Raw genomic sequence first — 22556 nt, 5'->3', positions numbered from 1 at the left:
GCTCCCGACAATTTCTTTGCCGGAGTTCGATGGAGACTTCAATCATTGGTTGACATTCCACGATACGTTTGTGTCTATGATCCATTCGTCGACGGAGATATCTCAAGTCCAAAAATTTCATTATCTCCGGGCAGCTTTGAAGGGCGAAGCTGCGAATTTGATTCAGTCGATCACGATCAAAGCGAACAACTACGCCGTCGCTTGGGACGCGTTGGTGACCCGCTATTCGAACCGCGCCATACTTCGGAAGAAACACATCCGAGCCCTTCTGAAGCATCCGAAGATCCCGAACAACAACGTAGAAGCCCTGCACAAAATCGTGGATGAATTCCAACGCCACACGAAGGTCATCGAACAACTTGGCGAGCCTGTGGACCAATTCAGCTCAATCCTAATCGAATTGCTGGAGGACAAACTGGATGACGCGTCGCTCACGGCGTGGGAGGAATCCGTCGCCACAGTAGCGCACCCAACCTACAACGACATGGTCCAATTCTTGCAAAAGCGAGCCCGCATACTGGAGACCATTTCAATCAACCGTCCTCAGCACACCCCGTCGAAGTCAAGTAACCAACCTCCCGCTCCGAAGAAGTTCCCCTCCACCCGACTTAGTACAAACGTCGCTTCTGACGGATCGTCCAAATCGTTCCCAAACTGCCCTGCATGCGAGAAGCAGAGACATTCCATCTTCGACTGCTCCGTGTTCAACGGTCTGGACGCAAAGGGCCGTATGAAGGTGGTGGCGGACAAAAAGCTTTGCAGCAATTGTTTCCGCAGTGATCATTTTGCCCGCAACTGCCGCTCGAAGTTCAGCTGTAAACACTGCTCGCGGCGGCATCACTCCATGATTCACCCTGGACCATTTGAGGTGGATAAGCAGGGATCTGATGGCGGTTCCGAGAATCCGTTGCCCAGCACGTCCAGCGTAGTGACAGCGGTCGCTGCAATCCCAACACCCGAGGTCGTTTCGACGGCCAAATCATCCAACGCCAGCGTGATTCTGCCAACAGTAGTGCTACTAGTCGTCGACGTCTACGGCCAAGAGCATATCGTCCGGGCGCTGCTGGATACAGGTTCCCAACCCAACGCAATCAGCGAACGATTGTGCCAATTACTTCACCTTCCCCGAAAGGTCGTCAACGTTCCGATCGCTGGAGTTGATGGCAGTAACACAAACGCTTAATACGAAGTCCGCACAGAAATCCGCTCCCGTCTGGTAAATTTCGCCGAATCCCTGGAATTTCTGGTGTTTCGGAAGGTGACTAGCGATACACCGTCTGTTTCGTTCTCCACCACTCGATGGGACATTCCCGACAGGTTTGCTCTCGCTGACCCCGACTTCAACACTCCCAGGAGAGTCGACATGATACTCGGCGCTGAACATTTCTATTCGTTCATCCGAGATGGACGATTCCGTTTACCAAACCATGGTCCTTTGCTCGTCGAGACTGTTTTCGGCTGGATCGTTGCCGGGAAGTTCGAAGATCCGCATGAAGCAGGCGAGCGCTCCGTTGTAACTTGTCATGCGGCGACAGTTACCCCCGTAAACGAACTGCTAGAGCGATTCTGGCGCATCGAGGAGCTGCATGGACCAAACTACTCCGTAGAGGAACAGAAGTGCGAGAACTACTATCAGGAAACCGTATCCCGCGATCCGACCGGTCGCTACATCGTCCGGATGCCAAAGCACCCCGATCACGAGAAAATGATTGGATTATCGAAAGCATTCGCCACCCGCCGACTGAGGTCGTTAGAACAGCGACTGTCAAAAGACGAAAGTGTGAAGAAGCAGTACCACGACTTCCTTCACGAATACATCACCCTCGGCCACATGGCTGCGGTTCAAGAAGCTGAAGAAGACGATGCAAAGGCTTGTTACCTCCCGCACCATCCCGTCCTGAAGGAGTCAAGCTCTACCACGAAAGTGCGAGTGGTCTTTGATGGGTCGGCCAAGACCAGCTCCGGACACTCGCTCAACGATTCTCTACTCGTGGGTCCCGTGGTTCAGGACGACCTCCTGAGCCTAATTCTTCGTTTCCGGAAGTTTCCGGTAGCTCTGGTGGCGGACATCGAGAAGATGTATCGCCAAGTTTCGATGCATCCACAGGACCGTCCACTACAAAGAATCCTGTGGCGTTTTCACGCGTCTGAGCCCATTCAAACGTATGAATTGGGCACAGTCACTTATGGTCTTGCTCCGTCCTCGTTCCTCGCCACACGAACCCTCTTGCAGCTCGTCGAAGATGAAGGATGTCCGTTCCCGAAAGCTAGCGCGGCAATCAAGAAGAACGTGTATGTAGATGACCTCATCGGAGGAGCCGACAGCACCGAAGAAGCCATCCAACTGCGTGAGGAGTTAGGCGATCTGCTTCAAAAAGGTGGATTCCGTTTTCGTAAGTGGTGCTCCAATTCACTTCCAGTTCTGGCTGGCCTATCTCCTGATGAGCTCGGAATGCAATCGTCCATGAAGTTCGACCCCGACGAAAGCATCAAAACCCTCGGAATTCGATGGGAACCCGAAGCGGACGTGTTTCGTTTTGACTTCTCCGTTACCGTCAAGGATCAACCACCAACTAAACGCCTCATCCTCTCCGCTATTGCACAGCTTTACGACCCCCTTGGCGTAATTTCTCCCGTCGTCGTAGAGGCGAAAGTTCTTATGCAGAATCTCTGGCTCCAAACCTTGGGCTGGGACGACGTAGTTTCTCCAGATCTCCAGCTCAGATGGACCCAATTCTGTGAGCAGCTTCCCCATCTCACCAATTTTCGACTCGAAAGATTTGCCTTCGCTAGTGGATTCCAATCTGCAGAGTTACATTGCTTTGCGGATTCGTCTGAGACCGCATACGGTGCATGCATATACGTGCGCTCCGAAGCCGCTGATGGGCACGTGCAAGTGAGTCTACTCGCTTCAAAATCGAGGGTGGCTCCCCTGAGCTCCACCAACATCCCACGCCTCGAGTTATGTGCCGCTCTCCTCGCTTCTCGCTTGTACGAAAAGATCGTCAACGCTCTGGATATGGAATTTCAAGCAAGTTTCTTTTGGTCCGACTCGACAATTGTCCTTCATTGGCTGAAGGCTCCCCCGCGTACCTGGAAGACATTTGTGGCGAACCGAATCGCCGAGATTCAAGCTACTACCGTTGGTTCGCACTGGCAACATGTGGCTGGGAAAGAAAACCCCGCTGATATGGTTTCGCGTGGAGTCACCGTCGAAGAGTTGATCAACAGTGAGCTGTGGAAGTTCGGTCCTATGTGGCTACGCAACGACAAGTCTACGTGGCCTTCGCAGTGTCTTCCAGAGAGAAACATCACGGATGAGGACCTCGAGCTGAGAAAGAACGTGGTTCTCACCACCCAGATTCATCGTCCCGACTCCCTATTCGAAAGGTTTTCGTCGTACCAAACTCTCCTCCACACAGTCGGATATTGCTTCCGGTTTTGTTACAATTCCCGTAATAAGGGTCGACGGAATTCCGGTACAGTGCTCTCCGTTACCGAACTACAAAACGCCAAGACAGCCTTGGTGAAGCTTGTTCAGGCTGAAGCCTTCCCCGAAGACCTGAAGCGCTTGAAGAAGGGATTCACGGTTTCGAGCAAGTCATCCCTTCGCTTGTTGAGCCCGTTTCTAGACGCCGAAGGACTAATCCGTGTTGGTGGCCGGTTGCGGCTGTCCGATACACCGTACGACGTTAAACATCAAGTCGTCCTTCCCGGTTTTCATCCGTTCACCCGACTTCTCCTGAAGTACTATCATCGTAAGCTTGTTCATGGCGGGATCATGATGACTCTTTCGGTCGTCCGGGACGAGTTCTGGCCGTTGAATGGGCGGAAGGCCGTCCGAAGCGCTATACGAAATTGTTACGAGTGCAGCAGAGCGAATCCACACCCCATTCAGCAACCAATCGGCCAACTGCCGATTGCCAGAGTTACCGCACATGAAGCTTTTGTGTGTACAGGGGTTGATTATTGCGGTCCCATTTATCTCAAACCAGCACATCGTAAAGCAGCTGCCAGAAAGTGCTACATTTCCGTTTTCGTTTGCCTGAGCACTAAAGCAGTTCATCTAGAGCTCGTGAGTGACTTAAGCACTTCGGCCTTCCTGATGGCTCTCGACCGCTTCACATGGAGAAGAAACAAGCCCCAACATCTGTATTCGGACAACGGTACAAATTTCATCGGTGCCAAAAACGCGCTCCACAAATTGTACCGAATGCTCCAACCGGGACACGACAGTGACCAGATTAGTAAGCACCTCGCCGAAGACAATATCCAGTGGCATCTCATTCCGCCCCGTGCTCCTAATTTTGGCGGCCTCTGGGAGGCCGCTGTTAAGGTTGCCAAGAATCAGCTGGTACGCCAACTTGGGTCATCTCTACTGTCCTTCGAAGAGTTGACGAGTGTGCTGATCAAAATCGAAGGTTGCATGAATTCGCGTCCGCTGTTGCCGCTTTCAAGCGACCCGAACGACCTTGGAACCCTCACGCCAGCGCACTTCCTCGTGCGGAACATGATCCGCCCTCTCCCCGAAGCTGACATTCGGAACACACCCCTAAACCGCCTCGATCAGTACCAGAAGCTCCAGAAGTACTCCCAAACCTTCTGGCATAGATGGCGGAACGAATACTTGAAGGAGTTGAATCGGCAGTACTGCGCAAACCCAAAACGCAACCTGATCAACGTAGGGGACATCGTCATCCTAAAGGACGAGTCTCTCGCACCTGCACGCTGGCCTCTGGCCCTCATTATAGAAACGCACCCAGGGCCTGACGGTGTGACCCGTGTTGCAACCCTTCGTACATCCTCCGGCATCCTGAAGAGAGCGGTATCCAAGATATGCCCCTTAGAGTGTACTACCGAAGAATGAATTGTACTAGATGTTCAAAAATTTATGATACGATTTTTGTGAATTCGAGATAGGTTAGTTTGAAAACAGGTTTCCAAAGGTGGCCGGTATGATATGTATTAAAATACTTAAATTCTTAAACCTAAATTTTCCTTCCTAGTTCAGGCAGTTCAAAATGACATGAACTTTTTGGTGCTCTCGTCTAAAAACGATCTTCCCATCGTTCTCGCATTTGTATTGTAGGGTTTTCGTATGTATAGAGCTACCTATTGAATTGCCATCAGCTAGGTCACCAGTTAATGTTTACGTTTGCTATTATATAACTATTGAAAGTGAAAGCACCAAGGCAGTTTTGGTTTCGCTCCCGAAAAATCCCAGTTTTTAGTGAGTTTTTACTCGTCAAGGTGCGTATAAACCGTTTCCCGCCGGTAGAGGACATTCCCGCGAGTGAATAAGCACCCGTTCGATAGAAGTTAATCCGTTGGCGAGCTGGAAATCCCCATCTGAACGCGTACCTCGTGGTAGCTGCATTGCATACGATTGGCTGGTCGTACATCGTCCTGCTGTGTGGTCCCACGTTGCGCTGCTCGCTCATCGTCCCCGAAGTCGCCGCCCGAAAGCACCTGTAAATAGAGAGGCATAGAGAAACCCGCCCCCGCCTTCATCTACTTAGCTGGTGAGTTTACTACCCATCAGTACAAAAAGCGAGATTTTTTCAACGTGTTGTACAAAATACAACAGCGCGATAGCTCGTGGGGTAATTGTATACTGATCAATTTCGCCCCACAGTGATATTTGCAATTTTTTTATATTTGGAGCTTTTTAACTTAAAGTTTAAATTTGTTGAACAAAATTCTGTCACATGGTTCCATGGAGATTCACTGGGTACTGGTTTTACAGAAATTGTTTAGGCAATATTTGAACACTGCTGTTATCCGCAAAAGTTGTTTTAAAGTTATCAATTTAACCCCGGATTACGGTAGTGTTATTTTAACCCTCCTAAGATGTTATATTAGACACACTACGATTGTGTAGTGTACGTACAGCGAGCCAGTCTATGTCACATTGACCCTAACAACCCACTAGGGTTAATAAGGTCTCGTCAATAGATGTTTACTATATGGATGGCACCTAAATGGAGATTTCAGTGTAACACTCGATAGATTTTCTGTTGGTTACTCTCTTCCAGCTGATTAACAAAACTTTTCAATTATCTTTGTAGCGAAACCAACTTATATTAACTAGCTGGAGATTGCATTTTTTTTGTAGATTGCTTGCTCGCAAGTGAGCCGCAAAATCTATCCCAGTTTCATTTGGTGGGGAGAATCGCTTAGTATGAGTTTTTTTTTTCATTCATGTGTATTTTAACTTAAGCTTAAAACGGTAAGAGTTATTAAACGTTACAATACGATGTTGTATTTATTTAAAGGAGCTATCAATCAGATGGATAATTAAATTATCTAACAAATGGACAGACTAAGTTTCTTCAGCCTAATCCTTCATCGGTTTAATTGCATTCACAATGTGATTTATTTAGACAGCACCTAAGGGGATGATGTCCAATATGGTTTTGAATCCATTATTCTCCAGCAAGTCCCCTCCTCAGTTCTGAGTAATACTTGCGCGACAATTTTCAGCGTAACCCATCATAAAAATAGCTCCCCCCTTGCCATTTACCGGTAACTTACGCTTGTTTACGCAGAAACCGGTGGTGGTGGTAATGGCAAAATTGAAACTTTGCGCTCAAAGAACCCTCGTTTGTTGGGTGCCCCCAAAATGCAACAAAGCCCGTCTGCTGTGGTTCCCGTCCGACAAAAGGTGCGTAATTTACGCCGAGAAACGGTGCCCAGTTAAAGCCTTACTCTACGACGAAGATTTCCAACGATGGGCTTTCCCGAGTAATAACTTTTGAATTATTAATTTTAATCATAATTATCATTACTTGCCTTTGAAGCACAGGTAACGATTATGAGGCTTTGCTGTTGAAGCTTGGACGGTGTGCGGAAGTGGTTCTGACCTGCTTCCGCTTTAATGGCACCATCGACTGGTTGATTGTGCATACCGTGTCCGTCCATAGTGGAAAAGGGTGCGATTGAGTCGGGAAAATTTACAATCCCATTTGATGATGAACGTAGTTTGAAGAGGTGTTCTTTGTTCTTAAATGTTTTAACGAGTTGTGATAATGGACACTTAGGGAGAGATTTCTACCCGATGCAATTTCTTCGATTTTGTCTGAGAAATACTTATTTGTTTTAATTTATGCTGTTTTTGAGTTGATAATATTTTGATTTAAGCCTCCTTTCCTAGATAAAATAAGAGGAACTCGAGATTATATACTCGAGCGGAATATACACGAGTTTAGAAAGTCTGAATAAGTCACAGTTCGTATTTTATTTTGGATTTTTCCATCAATTCATGAAGTATCTAAAACTTCAGAAACTTTATTTGTACTTCTTGGAGATTTCCCTAGAAGAATAACCGAAAAAATGCTGACAAATAAGCTCAACTTTGTTTCACTAGTAGCAACTATCCAGATATCAGCTGCATTTACCCAAGGGATAAATTATATGACTGATTGAAACTAACTTACATCTACAGTATACAAGTGCTTATACCTTCGAGTCTCCTTTTAGACGCTGCCACCCACTTTACGCCCACCGCAATTTCTCCACTGTCTTGCATCCAATCCAGCTGTTTTTTTCAGCGCAGTTGGTGCTTACTATAGACCCATCGCATACTAATGGCTTGTTTCCACCTGGTAAGTACTGTGTCAAAAGATAGGACAAGTAATGGTCACGTAAAACTTTTGCAATCAAAATTACATAAGCGTTCGCAGTTGATAAGTAATTTGCAGCCAGAAAGATTTGCCAACAGATGGCACTGTCATGCGATGCTGTCAGTCATGTTGTTAATTTTTCGTACGGAATAATATGTCGATGTATTATTCCGTGAGTAAAATGGCATTTCTCTTTCTTTTTTGTTCCTTCTTTCGCACCAAAGATTTCAGTGTGCATTAAGCTGTTAGTACACAGGGGCCTTAGGCCTGTAGTACACAGGGTCAAATGTTTGACAAAGAAAGAACTCAAGAAACAACATCAATTTGAAGCGGAAAACGCAATGGGGCCGGCAACGGAATGAGGAAGCACTGCGGTATATACTAAAAAAATCCGCAAGTTTGCCGCTGCTGTAAAACACAATAAGCGCGGATTTCCTGCGGTTAATTTCAAATCAATTTTAGTTTGGTGAATTGTTTGTTTCCTGGAAGGAAGGAATTATGTGAGAATCTGCAGCATTGTACTTGCTCTGTCTTGCTCTATCGAAAGAAATCTGAGGTTTCCTAGTTCTCGAAAATTCCTAAAAGAGTTCTTTCAGGAGTTCCACCTTATTTCCTCTAGAATGTCCCCCAGGAGTTCACGGGAATTCATCCAGAAGTTCTCCCTCAGTTCTTCCTCCAGGAGATTATCCCTCCGGAGTTTCCCGGATATTCTCGTGGGAGTTCCACGGGAATGCCTCAAAAGTTCCCCGGTAATTCCTTCAGGTGTTTGCCGGGAGTATATCCAGGAGTTCTTCGAGAATTCTTGTAGCAGTTCCCCGGAAATTCCTGCAGAAATTCCCTTGGAATTTTCCAATGAGTTTCCAAGAAATTCCTTCAGGAGTTTCCCAGGACCTCATCTAAAATTACCTCGGGAATTATACCAGAAGTTCACCAATAATTCCATCAGGAAGTTTCCGGAAAATTTTCCAGGAGTTCCTCTGAAATTCGAGTGCAATTCTTCCAGAATTCCTGCAGGACTTCCCCGGAGGGATTCCTGGAGGAATATCCCGGAGGAATACCCGAAGAAATTTATGGAGCAATCACCAGAGGATCTTCTGGAACAAATCTCCAGAAATTCCTTCTGAGATTTCTCCAATAATTCCTCCGGAGGTTCCTCCAAAAATTTCTTCGGAGACTCCTGCAGGAATTCCCCTGGAGATTCTTCCGAGGAATCCTCGGAGGGATTCCTGGAAGAATCATCGGAGAAATTCCTGGAAGAACTCTCGGGGGAATCTCTGGAGGAATTCCTGGAGGAATCTCTGGAGGTATTCCTGGAGGAATCTCTGGAGGAATTTCTGAAGAAATTCTGGGAGGAATTTCTGGAGGAATCTCAGAAGAAACCTCCGCAGGAATTCCTGGAAGAATCTCCGGAGGAATCCCAAATAGTTATATTTCAGAAAAAAAAAATTCCTGGAGGAATCTTAGAATGCATTACTTTAGAAATCCTAGAAGGAACTCTTGGAATGATCCCGGAAGGAATTCATGCAGGAATCTCCGAAGAAATATCTGAGTGAACCCCGGAAAAAAATACTAGAGAAATTCCGGTTGAAATTATTGGAGGATGGTTCGAAAAAAATTCCTAGTAGAAACGTAGAAAACACTTCTGGAGAACACCCTGAAGGAACTCCTAGATGATCACATGCTTTTAAATCCTGGAAAAAAAAAAATGAAAATCTCAGACACATTTTATGAGAATCCCAAAGCGAACTCCTGATGAATGTTCCGGTGGAACACCTGGAAGAATTTCAAGATGATTTTCTGCGTAATCTCAGAGAAAAACCTTCGTACGGAATGCCAGAAGATTCATAGCAAAGAATCCTTGGTGGATCTTCATAAAATTTCCCGTGAAGCTTTGTTCCAGTATTTCTTCAACAACTCCATAAAATAACCGCCAGAGTCCTGCCACCGTATTCCGAACCCCTAAATTAGTTCTCTCTGCAATGGATCACTGCACGAATTGTTGCTGGCCTACTTACTCTCACACGAAATTTGACGTTTGAGAGGTGTCGGCACCGGTCAAACGTCAAATTTTCGGTGAGAGTAAGCAGGCCAGCAAAAATTCGTGCAGTGGACCATACCATTAAATGTTCCCCCAGAATCCCAGCGCAATGTCTTTCATCAGTGTTTTCCTTGGAAAGCTTCACAACTCCGTTGGAATCTCACTATCTGGATTTTCCCCAGAATCCCACCCAAAATTGAATTATTTTCCCCACACGCGCGCAAAAAAGTACATTTCAATTTCAATAACATTTCCTGAGGAAACGAACGAAATTTCTCTTAGTCCAAATCGAAAACAAGCTGGTGCCCTTTCCTTCACATTCTTCTTACAGCATCGTTTCGTTAAAATGCTGTCAGTTAAACAAATGTCAAAATTACTTACGGAAAAAGGTGAAATTTTACTTGAGCGCTCTACTTGGCAACAGGAAACTTAGCTTAAAAATGAACTAAATTGGTTAAAGACAGCCTGGAAAATGCGGTGGGTGTAATGAAGGTTGCAGAGTTTAATAGGAGACCCGACTGTAAGTCTTCTTCGTCTTTATGGCTCAACGTCCCCACTGGGACTTGGACTGCCTCTCTTCAACTTAGTGTTTTTTGAGCATTTCCACAGATCTGAATTGAAGGGCTTTCTTTGTCTGCCATTTCATGAATTTGTTTATTGTGAGGCAAGCACAATGATGCACTATGCCCAGGGAATTAAGAACAATTTCCCGACTGGAATCAAACCCGCCGTCTCCGGATTGGCGATCCATAGCCTTAACCACTAGACTAACTGTCTGCCAAATCAGAACGTTGATCAATGCAGGAAAGAAGGATGAGATGATGATGCAATCGCTCGCCTATGGCAGACCGTATATACGCCATTGCTCTTCAATTAGTATCTTGCTGCAGTCTGCATTATATTTTTCCCTATAATAAATATAAACTAACTAAAAGAAGATAATCTCGCAGCATCTTCGAAAAACCAACGAAATCACGTTTCGGCCTAATTGTTCCCTCTCGTACCTGGCAAATCCAGCCAGGTGCAGTCGTCATCCCTCCACGCGAAGACAAACAGTCCCAAAATCATTAATTTAATTCAATAACACCACTCTACCGGGCAATGTCTCTGCCCCAGTGCGTGTCGTTTGACCACCAGGCGTTGAAAATGTCAGCCATAACTTATCATCAGCAAGTCTCGAGAGGCCCATTGAAGTAAGCAACGCTCCGGTCTTCAAGGCACAGCTCTTTTGGCTTTCGGCGTTTCCTCCCCTCCTAGGACATTAGAACGAGCTTCTTCTGTTGCGTTCCGTTGGTTCCAGTCCGAGTCCGGTGTCGGCAACGAAGTCAATCACATTATTACCGTAATCCGGGGTCAAATTGATCACTCCAAAACAACTTTTGCGGATAACATCAGTGCCAATTCAAATATTGCCAAAAGAATGTCTGCAAAACCAGTACCCTGTGGATCTCCATGGAACCATGTGACGGAATTTTGTTCAACAAATTTAAACTTTAAGTTAATTAACTCCAAATATCAAAAAATTGGAAATGCCACTTTGGGGCGAAATTGATCAGTACACAATTAAGCATCGGTTGGAAAGGAAAATTTCCTTCTCCGCTGAATTTTGCTCTTCTAAAACCGAATAACGCGTTTAAAATCTTACAACTAGTGAATTTAATACTTTAAATGCAAAATTAAATTTTGAAATTTCCCCTTAAACGCCTAAAGGTAGGCAATTGAATTTGAAATAAGTGATTTTTATCGCAATAAATGACTATTTCATCATAAAATAAACTTTTTTATAACTATTTCATGTTCTGATTAGCTTCATAACTTCCTAACCAAGGTTCCACAAAAATGTTAAAACAGAGAATTTACGGGAAGTCCTATTAGCAATCGATTGTTTAGTAGCAATGATTTCAGCTAAATAAGAAACACATTTCAAATTCCTTAAAAAATAAGGCAAAACTAACTGTTTTCTAAAAAAATAAAAGTCTACACTCATCTCTAGACAGCTACGAACCAGATGACGTAAAAAGTTTAAGATCATTACGATGTTTAAGAGTTCCTAGTATGGAATTACAATGTAGTACCCGAATGATCAATTTCACCCCGCTGATCAATTTGACCCCGGTTTACGGTACAATGTTTTTTTCTTGTAGATATTTTGCACTGGCTGCCCTGCTGCCGTTTCCCCTTCGGTTCTGTTTGGGTTCCTTCGAAAGCTGGTCTTTCTACCACTTTTAACGCAATATCACCCCCTCTGATGCCTTACTGGTGGATTTGATAAAAGATAGGGCCTACAAGAGGATTTACCCCACAACATAAATATACGCTCTTAATCTTTTTTGCTCAAGAGGAGCTTAGATGTAAAAAAATCTACTTGTGGATTAATTACAATCACGGAGACAATCCTCGAGCGAGATAATCCGAGAAGAGTCATTCATTTGAGACGAATTATTACGAGTGGCAGCGACTTTTTTCGTGATTTTTGTAGTTGTTGTGATTTTGACATACAATTGGAAAGAAATATTATTCCCTGGCCAAGTTCGCAGGGGTTGACGGTATTAAAGTGAAGGAGTTTCATTTTGATTCTTGTAATGTAGTGTTCTTTAGTGAAACATATCACCTTTTTAACACTTTAATGCGCCTCCAACGGTTCATCACGAACCGGCTGCTGCAGATGGAGTATGGCTGATCATGTGCATCAGACATGCTCGATAAACATGGAGGATCCGCCAGGGCTCAGTAGAGTCTATTCCCAAGCAATAGTTCCAAGTCGGTTGGATTTGAGAAGGTTTTGATGATCGTTACAAATCCTAATAAAAGTATTGTAGGATTTGTGACAGGTTTTGGAATTTTTTACAGCCAGCTGACTTCAAAATGTTGTTTGGGCTCTATTTCCCACGTTTCTCGGTTGATTTTGATTAGTAATTCATTAATTTCATAGTCGCTTTTTCGAATTTTTAGAATGTTAGTTGGTCATATTTTCTTTAACCTTCCGTAACTCGCGTGGTTGGCCACCACTGCCAGCACCACGCTATTGCTAAGTACAAAAAGCGAGGTTTTTTTAACGTGTTGTACAAAATACAACAGCGCGAGTTCTCGAGGGTTAAATAAAGCAATTAAAATCGACCGAAGAATTAATAGTGGGAAGGAGATTTGCAGCACTTAATTGTGCTGATAGATTCGAAGCTAACGTGCGAACACTTAAACGCATTGTTGACGTCAATGCGTTCGACGTGACATTTTGGACAAAAACTGACTGCTTGTTATTAACTGAACAACGTTACTTGTGTATGACTAGGTTGACATTTCTAGGCTACGCTTGAGAAAATGACATGGTTTATCTAGGTAGGACCGATAGGACAATTGAACGAATTTGAACATTTTTCATAGTATTTGAAGGAGGACGAATACATAATAGTTGACAAGCAATCTTTATTATTTTAAAATTTTATTGCAATCAACTGACCAACTTGACGTATTTTTGTTTATCCCTTTGATGGCATTTTGACACCAACAGAAAAATATCAGAAGTTTAGTTGCATGTTTCTGTGGGTTTTGGACCGATGACAATTTAAGGACACAAGAGATGAAGACAGAGAAGTAGAAAACGATTAGCGAAATCAAGAAAACAATTTGACACAGGATCGACTATATTTTAACATACAGGGTTTGATTGATTCGATGAAAAAAAAAAAACAAACATACGACAACTGACTTAACGAGAAGAAAAACATATTGAACCATACCACAAAATCGAACAAGACGACAAATACAAACCGTGTGACCATAACACTACATGAGTTGACAAGCGCCCTTCGTTCGCGACAGACCTTTTTTTTCAACGCTCTTGTGCATCGAAGTTTCTTCTTTCTGTTGCGAATATATTTTGCATTTACGCAAGATGGCTTCGCACAGAAGAAATACTCTAGTCGTGGACTTCGGGGTATTACCGAAGCGACCCGGCTTACAACAAGTCGAAAAATTCCTTAAGGAATTCGTTAAAGTTGACATGGCTGATGTGAGAAACATTCAGCTGCACAACATCAAAAACTGTCTGTTCATTGAAATGAATGACGCAGGCGTAGCCCCACGGCTACAGAAGCAGCACCATCTTCAGCACTATTTCACGCTCGAAGGAATCAGGTATTACGTCCCCGTATACGTGGATGGCCCTACTACCACCGTTAGGATCCACGATCTCCCACCCCAAATGGACAACGATGTCATCTCCGACCACATGCAGCAATACGGGCAAGTAATTTCCATTAAAAATGAAGTGTGGAAGAATTATTTCTCTGGGATACCGAACGGCGTTAGAATTGTTCGTATGCGGATGGACAAGCCGATACCATCGCATATTGTAGTGAACAACCACAGCACATACGTTAGCTGCGCAAACAAAAGCAACCCAACGACGACGGCCCGCGGTACAAAAAAGCAACAACAAAATACACCATCCAGCTCGGCTCATGAGCGCGATATCCAACACGACAAAGAATCACAGGCGGCTCAAATTGATGATGACCACAGCGACGAAGAGAATGACAACAACGACGATCACGAATGGAGTAACGAGAACTATACAGCGACAGAAAATACCGATGATACAGCGAAGCGGCGATTGTCAACCGAGTCAAATGGAACGGAGGAAGAAAATGCAGCAAAGCGATCATGTAATCCGGGCACCCAGAAAACCGATTCAGAGTGGCAAATGATCACAAGATCGAAGAAAAAGAGTTACATTGTATTAAAATCTAATTAAAAGTCGAAATAAATGATACGACACGAATGCACCTTTTGGTGTAAAGTGTCGCTAATTAAAGCAAAAAAAAAAAAATAATAACACTACATAGGCACATCCTGACTGACTGACCAATTAAAAGCTTTCCAACCTTCTACCGTAACTTTCGGAGTCAGTAGGCAACAGTGTCTTAATGGATATCATTTTCCGCGTACGGCTGGCAAACTGCTTCTGAAAAATTACGTACTCTTTTCTATCTTCGGGTCTAGTGTAGAGGTTTCAACTCTATTCAGAGTGCAGCTAGAAACCTAGCAAAAAAAAAAAAAAAAAATTGGAAAGAAATATTATTGCACTATATTATGCGTCTAACACATTCCACGCACTTCTTCACCGCGGTTTATGAACTTCATCAAACGATATTTCTAGGCTCCTGCTGTCAATTTTGATTCCACAATGAAGATAATTACTTATATTCTTCTGATAGTAGGGGAGACTGAGGAGACTTGGTCCCTGGGGAGACTTGTTCCCCCCATATTTTCTTGAAATCAAAAACATTTTTCTTCTAGCATAATTTTTCCAAAACTACTCCTGGACAAACGACTATGTTGTGGCTACAAGTGAGTTCAATTGTACATAGCATTATTTTCTACCGGCTGATGGTTTGTTTTCAGTCCTTCAGAAATCTTTTGGGTGATTCCGAAAAATCTCAATACCTTTGTGAAAATTGAACCAAATCGTGTCAAAATTTCACAGCACATAGTTTAAATAAAATACTTTCAAACTTATTTATCCAAATAAGGCCGTTGTTAATATATTTTAATAAATTCAGCATAGTATACACACACAATAGTGACATGGGGAGACTTGATCCCACACACTTTATAAATGTGAAAAATAAAACTCTATTCGGAAGCCTCTATTTACTTGGAATTCTAGTCTAATCAACGATAAAATGTGTCAGATAATTACAACCCCCCCGTAACTTGACAGATGAGCTCAGTTTCGCGTACCTACTTGCAAATCGTAGATGTCGCTACTGTTCGTAAACAACGGGTCCATCCTTCACTGACGCAACAATTTTTGTCCATGCGAAAACATCTTTTTGTTTCGTGGTGAGTGGAAGCCAACAAGAGGCTAGCGTTTCGTATCAAAAGGATGTATTCAACAGAAGCGCAAAAACTAATGTTCATTAAATTGAAATTATTTTGATTTTTCTTTTTGTTGTTGTAAGAAATGTAATAAAAGCACATGTTTAAACGGTCTTCCATATTAATTGGTGACTGCGCATTCTAGACCAAACCGCAGATCAAACTTGAAAAAAAAAACATCTGCAAATGATTGTTTTTAACTTCCATTTTGACTTGGCCACCAGATATGTAGCTGTAAAATGTTAGCATAAGTAACCTAATTTATTACTTACTGGTGCTTAATAACCGCACTAGAAGAAAACATGAGTTTCTTATTAATTTTATGAAAGCCGATTACTTTGCCTTTACTTGTTTTATAGATATAATTTTCGCTTCTAGTAAACAAATTCATTATGCCGCACTTAATTTGCATTTATATTCCACAAAAAAAAACGAAAACAACAAATAAAGGTTTCTGTTTAATGTTTTATTATGTTTTCAGTTTAAAACCGAATTAGCGACATTTTTTCTTTGGCTTCCGCTGCTTTTGCCTTGCGTTAAACACAATGTCGGAAGTGGGGCGCTGTATTGTACACCTGGTGCTCTATTCAGCGCCCCACTTCCGACATTGTGTTCAACGCAAGGCAAAAGCAGCGGAAGTCAAAGAAAAAATGTCGCTAATTCGGTTTTGAACTGGAAACATAATAATATTTTTTGTTCGGTTTGTTACTAGGGGCAGGACAGATCTAACGAGAGAAAATCTGTGCTCGAAATGTTGTTCAGAATTCCTCACAGTTCCTCAGATTTCCACCCATTTATACCAAAGTGTGATCTGGCACCAATGTCAAACTGCAAAGTGTTGCGTGTGCTGAATGAAAATTGCAGTTTTGGGGGTGTCTTTCAACAAATTTTGTCGATCATCGACAGAAAGAGTTACTCAGAAATTCTCAGAGTTGCTCTCGTTTGCACAGTGTCTTGCCCCTAGGTTTGTTATTGTCGGTTTTCGTCCTTTTCAAAAGTAGCGCTTGCCGCTTTGAATCTGACAGTACCACCAGGACCAAAATTTTTAGGTACGCTGACGTTGTTCGGCAGCTGTCAAGAAGCTCCCGGGTTGGATAGTTATAACTTTGGTACAAACCATGAAAAGGGGGATCAAGTCTCCCCATTTTGAAAATACGGCATATCCTTAAAAAAATTAAAGAAATCTTACAATTTCAAACACACCATATTTATCGAAAATATAAGAAAACTCGAAAAGAAAACGAATAGGAAGATCGAGTGTCACCCATTTTTGAAAAATACATCATGTCTTATGATGCCTCCATAGAAACACAGTTTTGAAAACTTTAACAATAATTTAAAGACTTTCTATTGTGTATTAAATTGCAATAGATGTTTACCTTCTGTACGGAAATCGGATCTAGTTTTGTGTTTTTCTTAAAGTTTCAAGTAAATTAAGAAAAAGGGATCAAGTCTCCCCAGTCTCCCCTACTTGAAACGTTGAAAACTATTTTTTGAAAGTAGCAAATTTTTTGGCGTTCAGTCATAGTTTGTCATTTTTTTTAGCGATGGTGTCCTGTTACGCTGTATTTCCTGATTTCTGTCGAAGTAAAAAGGTCCAATTCCCAACTAGAAAGCATACATTAAATCATCTACTCGTGGCTTGGTGGCTGAGCGGTTAGCGGCATCAGTCGTTTAGGTGTCTCGCAAGCCTCGGAGTGTGGGTGCGATTCCCGCTCAGTCGGGGAAAACTTTTAGTCAAACGGGAAATTTTCCACTGGGCCACTGGTTGTTATATATGTATGTTGTCCGTTATCGAATGTTAGTAATGTTCAGTATGTAGAGGCCGCAAGATCAAAGACGGTGTAATTGTCTTCTCAATTGTTTTTAAGTGTGATAGTTTCATATGCAGGTTAGCTCGTATTTAACAACATATCAATTTTTGGAAGCAAAAGTTTTAATCTCGCGCAAAACGTAACAAGTGGAATATGTCATCTGGCAAACAGGCATTTTATGCATGCTAATATCTACGATATTCAAAGGAAGAAAAGAATCGAGAAATACAATTTGATGTTTTCCCAGACTTCAAAAATTGTACAAGCAAAAAAACTGCCCCAGAAAGTATGGACGCACCTTGTCTTTAGTTGTCTGGATTTGTGTGTGAAATAATACTACAACGTAAGTTTATATTGTAACCATTTACTGATAAATTAATCATCTTTTAATAATTTGCAGTTTTTGAAGCTGCTTGAAGTATATGCTGCTCCCAAAATGGAATTCTAGTTCCGAATGTACAACACGCCCCAAAAGATAATGTAAAAGATGTTGCAATTCCGATGAAAATTTTTAATTGGCACGATAAAGGTTGGGTAATTTGAACAATACAGATCCTATTGAGATCATTAGCCTCTGGTCAGCAAGTGCTATCCCTCCGTCCTCGTGGTACCGGCCGGGCTGCGCGCAGCCTTAGGCAAGATCGGGTAACCAACCCCGGTGGGAACTTTGATCGTAGGCTGACAGGGAAGGGGGGGTCTGCTTCTGCAAACCTGAGCATCTGTTCTCCAGGAGGAGCGGCCCACAACAGCGTATGATCCCCATGCTAGGGGTGGCTGATCTACGCCTGAGTGCCAGCGAAGGACTTTAAGCTCTTCTGTGTACTATGGTCCTCTGCAAAGTAGTGGGTTGGTGTCCGACCTTACGAGTTAGCCGTAAAAAAAATTGTAACGGAAAATCAGCAACAGAATAAACAATACGAACCCAGTCCAACGGCAACGACCCCAGCGAACAAACTTCAACTTCATTGAGAGCACCCGCTTACTCGCCGATCTACTGAAGGACCACGGGCTCGGCATCGTAGCGCTGCAGGAGGTTGGACAAGACCCAATAATGCGGACGTTTAGAGGTTATCATACCATCTACCAGAAATGCGGCAACACACCCGTTCCTTTCTCGTGATGAGCGACATGCAGAGGCGCGCGATCGGAAGGTGGCCGATCGACGAAAGAATGTACAGGTTGAGGATCAAGGGCCGATCTTTCAATGGCAGCATAATAAACGTACATAGCCTTCACTCGGGAAGCACTGATGATGACAAAGATGCATTTTACGCGCAGCTCGAACGCGAGTACGATCGCTGCCCAAGCCACGAAGATCATCATAGGAAACCTAAACGCACAGGTAGACCGGGAAGTGGAATTTAGACCAACGATTGGAATGTTCAGCGCCCATCAACTGACGAGCGAAAACCGCCTACGGCTCATTGATTTCGCTGCCTCGAAAAATATGGTCATTTGTAACACCTTTTTCCTACACAGCCTCCCTTATCGTTACACCTGGAGATCACCACAGCAGACGGAATCTCAAATCGACCACCTTCCGATTGACACTTCTCCGACATTATCGACGTTAGGAACTATAGTGGCGATAACATCGGCTGTGACCACTACTTGGTAATGGTCAAACTGTGCCCAAAACTCTCCGTCATCAACAATGTACAGTACCGTCGACCGCCACGGTACAACCTAGAGCGAATGAAACAACCAGATGTCGCCTCATCGTTCGTGCAGAATTTCGAAGCAGCGTTGCCAGACGAGGGCGAGCTCGATGTGGCTCCTCTAGAGGACTGCTGGAGAACATAGAAGCAGCCATCAACGACGTAGTTGAGAGCACCATCGGGTACAAAAAAGGAGGCGAAGAAACGATTGGATTAACGAGGAGTGCAGAGCCATTTTGGAAAAGAAGAACGCAGCGCGGGTGCTAATGCTGCAGCAAGCAACCTGGCAGAACGTGGAACGTAACAAACAGAAGCGAAAACAGCAGAACCGTTTCTTTCGGGGAGAAAAAGTGCCGCCTGGAAGAAACGGAGTGCGAAGAAAGGGAACTGCTGTGCCGTTCTTATGAAACACGGAAGTTGAAGTTGAAGAATGACCCAAGCAACACACTTGGTTACAAAACAGTGACGACCGCGTATGTAAGGGTTGCGCAGTAAGTCACAGTGACTTCTGTGCAACCCTTACATACACTGCCGTCACTGTTTTGCAACCATGTGCGTTGCTTGGGGAACCACGAGCTCGCTGCACTCTACCGCATCCGGAAGGTTGCAAGAGCGGAAGGATACGATGGACAGAGCATGTTGTAAGAATGCCCGAAAACAACCCAGCAAAGCTGGTGTTTGCTAGAGATTCGGACGGTACAAGAAGACCTGGAGGACAGTGTGCAAGATGGGTGGACCAGGTACAGAACGATCTGGTAAATAAAGGAAGCGGCCGAGGATGAAGGGCTGCAGCCACGAACCGAATGTTGTGGCGATGAACTGTTGGTTCAGTTTTATGGTAATTACGATGTAATACTATATACATGAAATGAATGAGATCTCAAATGACTTCAATAGTGCCTATTTTATTTCTTCAGGGACGCGTTACTCAGCCTTTACCGTGATTGACATATTTCTTTGCTGAGAACTACTTCTAAATATTTCAATATTGAAAATTTGAAATTCACAAGTATGGCCAAAGCGATCCAGATGGGAACCTTTAAAAAGATTGCTCTGAATGACGAAGAGTCGTGATATGCTATCACTCAATTTGATGAAGATGACAATTTCCAAGAAAAAAAAATGCATTACCGCAATGTAATAAAAAACACCGATACAATCTAGAAATGGGACTAATATTACATACACCCTGTCTATCTTCCACCACAGCTAAGGCAATAAGAAATATTACTTATTAGTCTGCTTTTTTGTCTGCCTCGCTTCCCTCACTGCAAACACAAACACCCACCCGAGGAAGCCCTCCGCCAGGCGACAAATCGACAATTTCCCATTCCGACTGCTTTCTTCTTTTCATCTCATCCAATAAACCGCTAGTGCTCGGGCCCCTTCGACATTGTTGGTAGTTTTTCCGGCTCGAGGGGAACAAGCAATCGACCATGCAAGCGTCGGAATCCTTAAAATAATTTCTTGTAATAGTTTTATTCTTCACTTCGCTTGCCGAGGTCTGGGGGCGGGTTTTTCCTTCTTTCGACACCATCAGACATCAGGAAATCCTGGATTCACATTCAGCGCTGGTGTACCATGGTGGAAGGAGTGTCGTAGTAGGGCACAACAACTGGCGACAATAGGCGAAATCATCACCATTGTGATAGTGGAGCAGCAAAAAAACGACATCATCATCTCTTCCCCTTGCCGCTGGAACAGTTTGTGCCGGGAAATGTGGTCGTGACAATAAGCTTGTTTCTGAGCTGCATTTTCACAGGGTTGGAAACAGTTCTAGAGGCACTTATTGCTCTGCACATTCGCAGAATGGCAAGCTAGTGGTCATGGGTTTAAATCCAAGCCCAGGCACAACGTTTCGTTTGATTGTACCGAGAGCGACTGACACTAACCGTTTTCTTAACCAATGACTTGCTAGTGCGTTTGAGTTTCTATTTTCTGTTCGGTGATATTCAAGTTCCGTTTGCGTTTCGGCACATCAATAATCATATGATCATCATTCTACCGTGTATAGAATAGAGAGTGAAAGAAGCTTTGCAGTTCCTAAAGCGAAATAACGGAATAGAATAACTTTAGGCCCATTTGAAAACTCAGTAGCGCCATCAAGTGCATGAATTCAGAATCAGGTATTCCATGATCGGACTGCCCATGACATCATGCGATCATTGCGTTTCTTCTATTTCTTTTGATTCTTCATTCGTCTTTTTGGCGTAACCTCTAAATTAGACTAAAGCTTACCTAGTGCTATTTTAGAACTTTCAACCTATTGATAAAGTATTTGCTTTGCTTTTTTATTTGCATAAAATGATTTCATAATTAGTATCTAAGAGTAAAACAACTGTCAATTCCACAAAAGTTTCACCCTCACACACACATGTCAATCCAAACAATGAACGAACGGAAATCACCCCACCAAGAAAAGTGCAGAGAAACCAAATTACTTGCATGTGTCGGGAATTAGTGCTTGGACCATTTGATTATCTTCTATTAAGATAATTGCATTCATTTGTCTGGATTATTGCTTTCTGGATCCCGCGGGAATGGAATCACCAGAGTGGCAGTTCAAATCAAGAACGTTTTTCTTCTTGGGATATGCTACTAGGGAGGATGTGTAACAGAAGAATGACAGGTTTGATTAATTATTTTCCTCTGAATAAAAACGTAAAATGAAGAAGATTAATGTGTACCATGCATATTCTATTCCAAAATCACTCCCCTCCCCAATTTTAAGATTTGAGAGCATGAATTACTTTTTTCACCAGTTTAATTTGAAAACACATTTCACCCCACCTCGGCATTGACCTTCCGTTCAATCTTCATTTCGAGCAACCCAAAAGGAGCAATTTGTCACGTGAAAAAGACGTTACAACCCCCTTCTGGCTGGCTGGTGTGTGGTCAATGGCGTCGCGTGCCTGAATCAATTTACAAGAGTAATTGCAGTGCTGACGTCGTCGAAGGTGCTGCTGCCGCAGTTAGTCTTTTGACAGCCAGCCATTTCCTACCGTAGACAGCAGGCAGTCGGAAAGTCAATGAATATTCCACACTCAGACGGGGATGGCACTTAATGGTGATAACAAAAGAAAGTGTAAGATTTTCTATTTCCTCGACACTCTTCTTTTAATTATACCTAGAGCCATTACGAAGGTACCATGGTCATATCATCATGGGATGGTTTATGATTTTCGTCTTTGTCGGTAGGATGCTGCTACACGCTGAGCTGAAAAACAGGAGGCGATTCAAGTTGAACAGGAGGAAGCTGAGATTTTTCCTTGCCTTTGTGTCTTAGAGACATGTTGCAAAATGAATGGCGTTCGGATCGTTCTGTGGCCCAATAGCAATATTTACTGCAGTTTGATGTGTCTCTTAGGAGGTAGGTACCGTATTAGCTCCCATTCTGAATGGATGAGTGAGTAAGGATGCCTCCAGTTTCCCCGAACGTGTAGGGATCGCAGATCTTCTTCATCCACATGCAGCCAGTGCGTTTGTGGCCGCCCACGAAGTCGCCGACCTCTACCTGGTTCACTGCTGGATATTGTTTTCGCTA

At 43.5% G+C, this 22556-nt stretch overlaps 2 protein-coding genes across 3 annotated transcripts in view; both read left to right on the top strand.

Moving 5' to 3' along the window:
- The window catches only part of LOC109405861 (uncharacterized), a 606986-nt gene that overhangs the window by 378475 nt on the left and 205955 nt on the right, over window positions 1-22556 (top strand). The window lies entirely within an intron of this gene.
- LOC134289762 (uncharacterized) lies at window positions 13457-14488 on the top strand. Its single transcript, XM_062856212.1, has one exon. The coding sequence runs from the start codon at window positions 13553-13555 to the stop codon at window positions 14411-14413; it is 861 nt and encodes a 286-aa protein (XP_062712196.1). The 5' UTR covers window positions 13457-13552; the 3' UTR covers window positions 14414-14488.

Source organism: Aedes albopictus, chromosome 3 (assembly GCF_035046485.1).
Source record: "Aedes albopictus strain Foshan chromosome 3, AalbF5, whole genome shotgun sequence".
Lineage (NCBI taxonomy): Eukaryota > Metazoa > Arthropoda > Insecta > Diptera > Culicidae > Aedes > Aedes albopictus.
This window is presented reverse-complemented; position numbering and strand designations above follow the sequence as displayed.

Coding starts and splice junctions, on each gene's coding strand:
- LOC134289762 (XM_062856212.1), top strand. CDS start 13,553: ATGGCTTCGCACAGAAGAAATACTCTAGTCGTGGACTTCGGGGTATTA.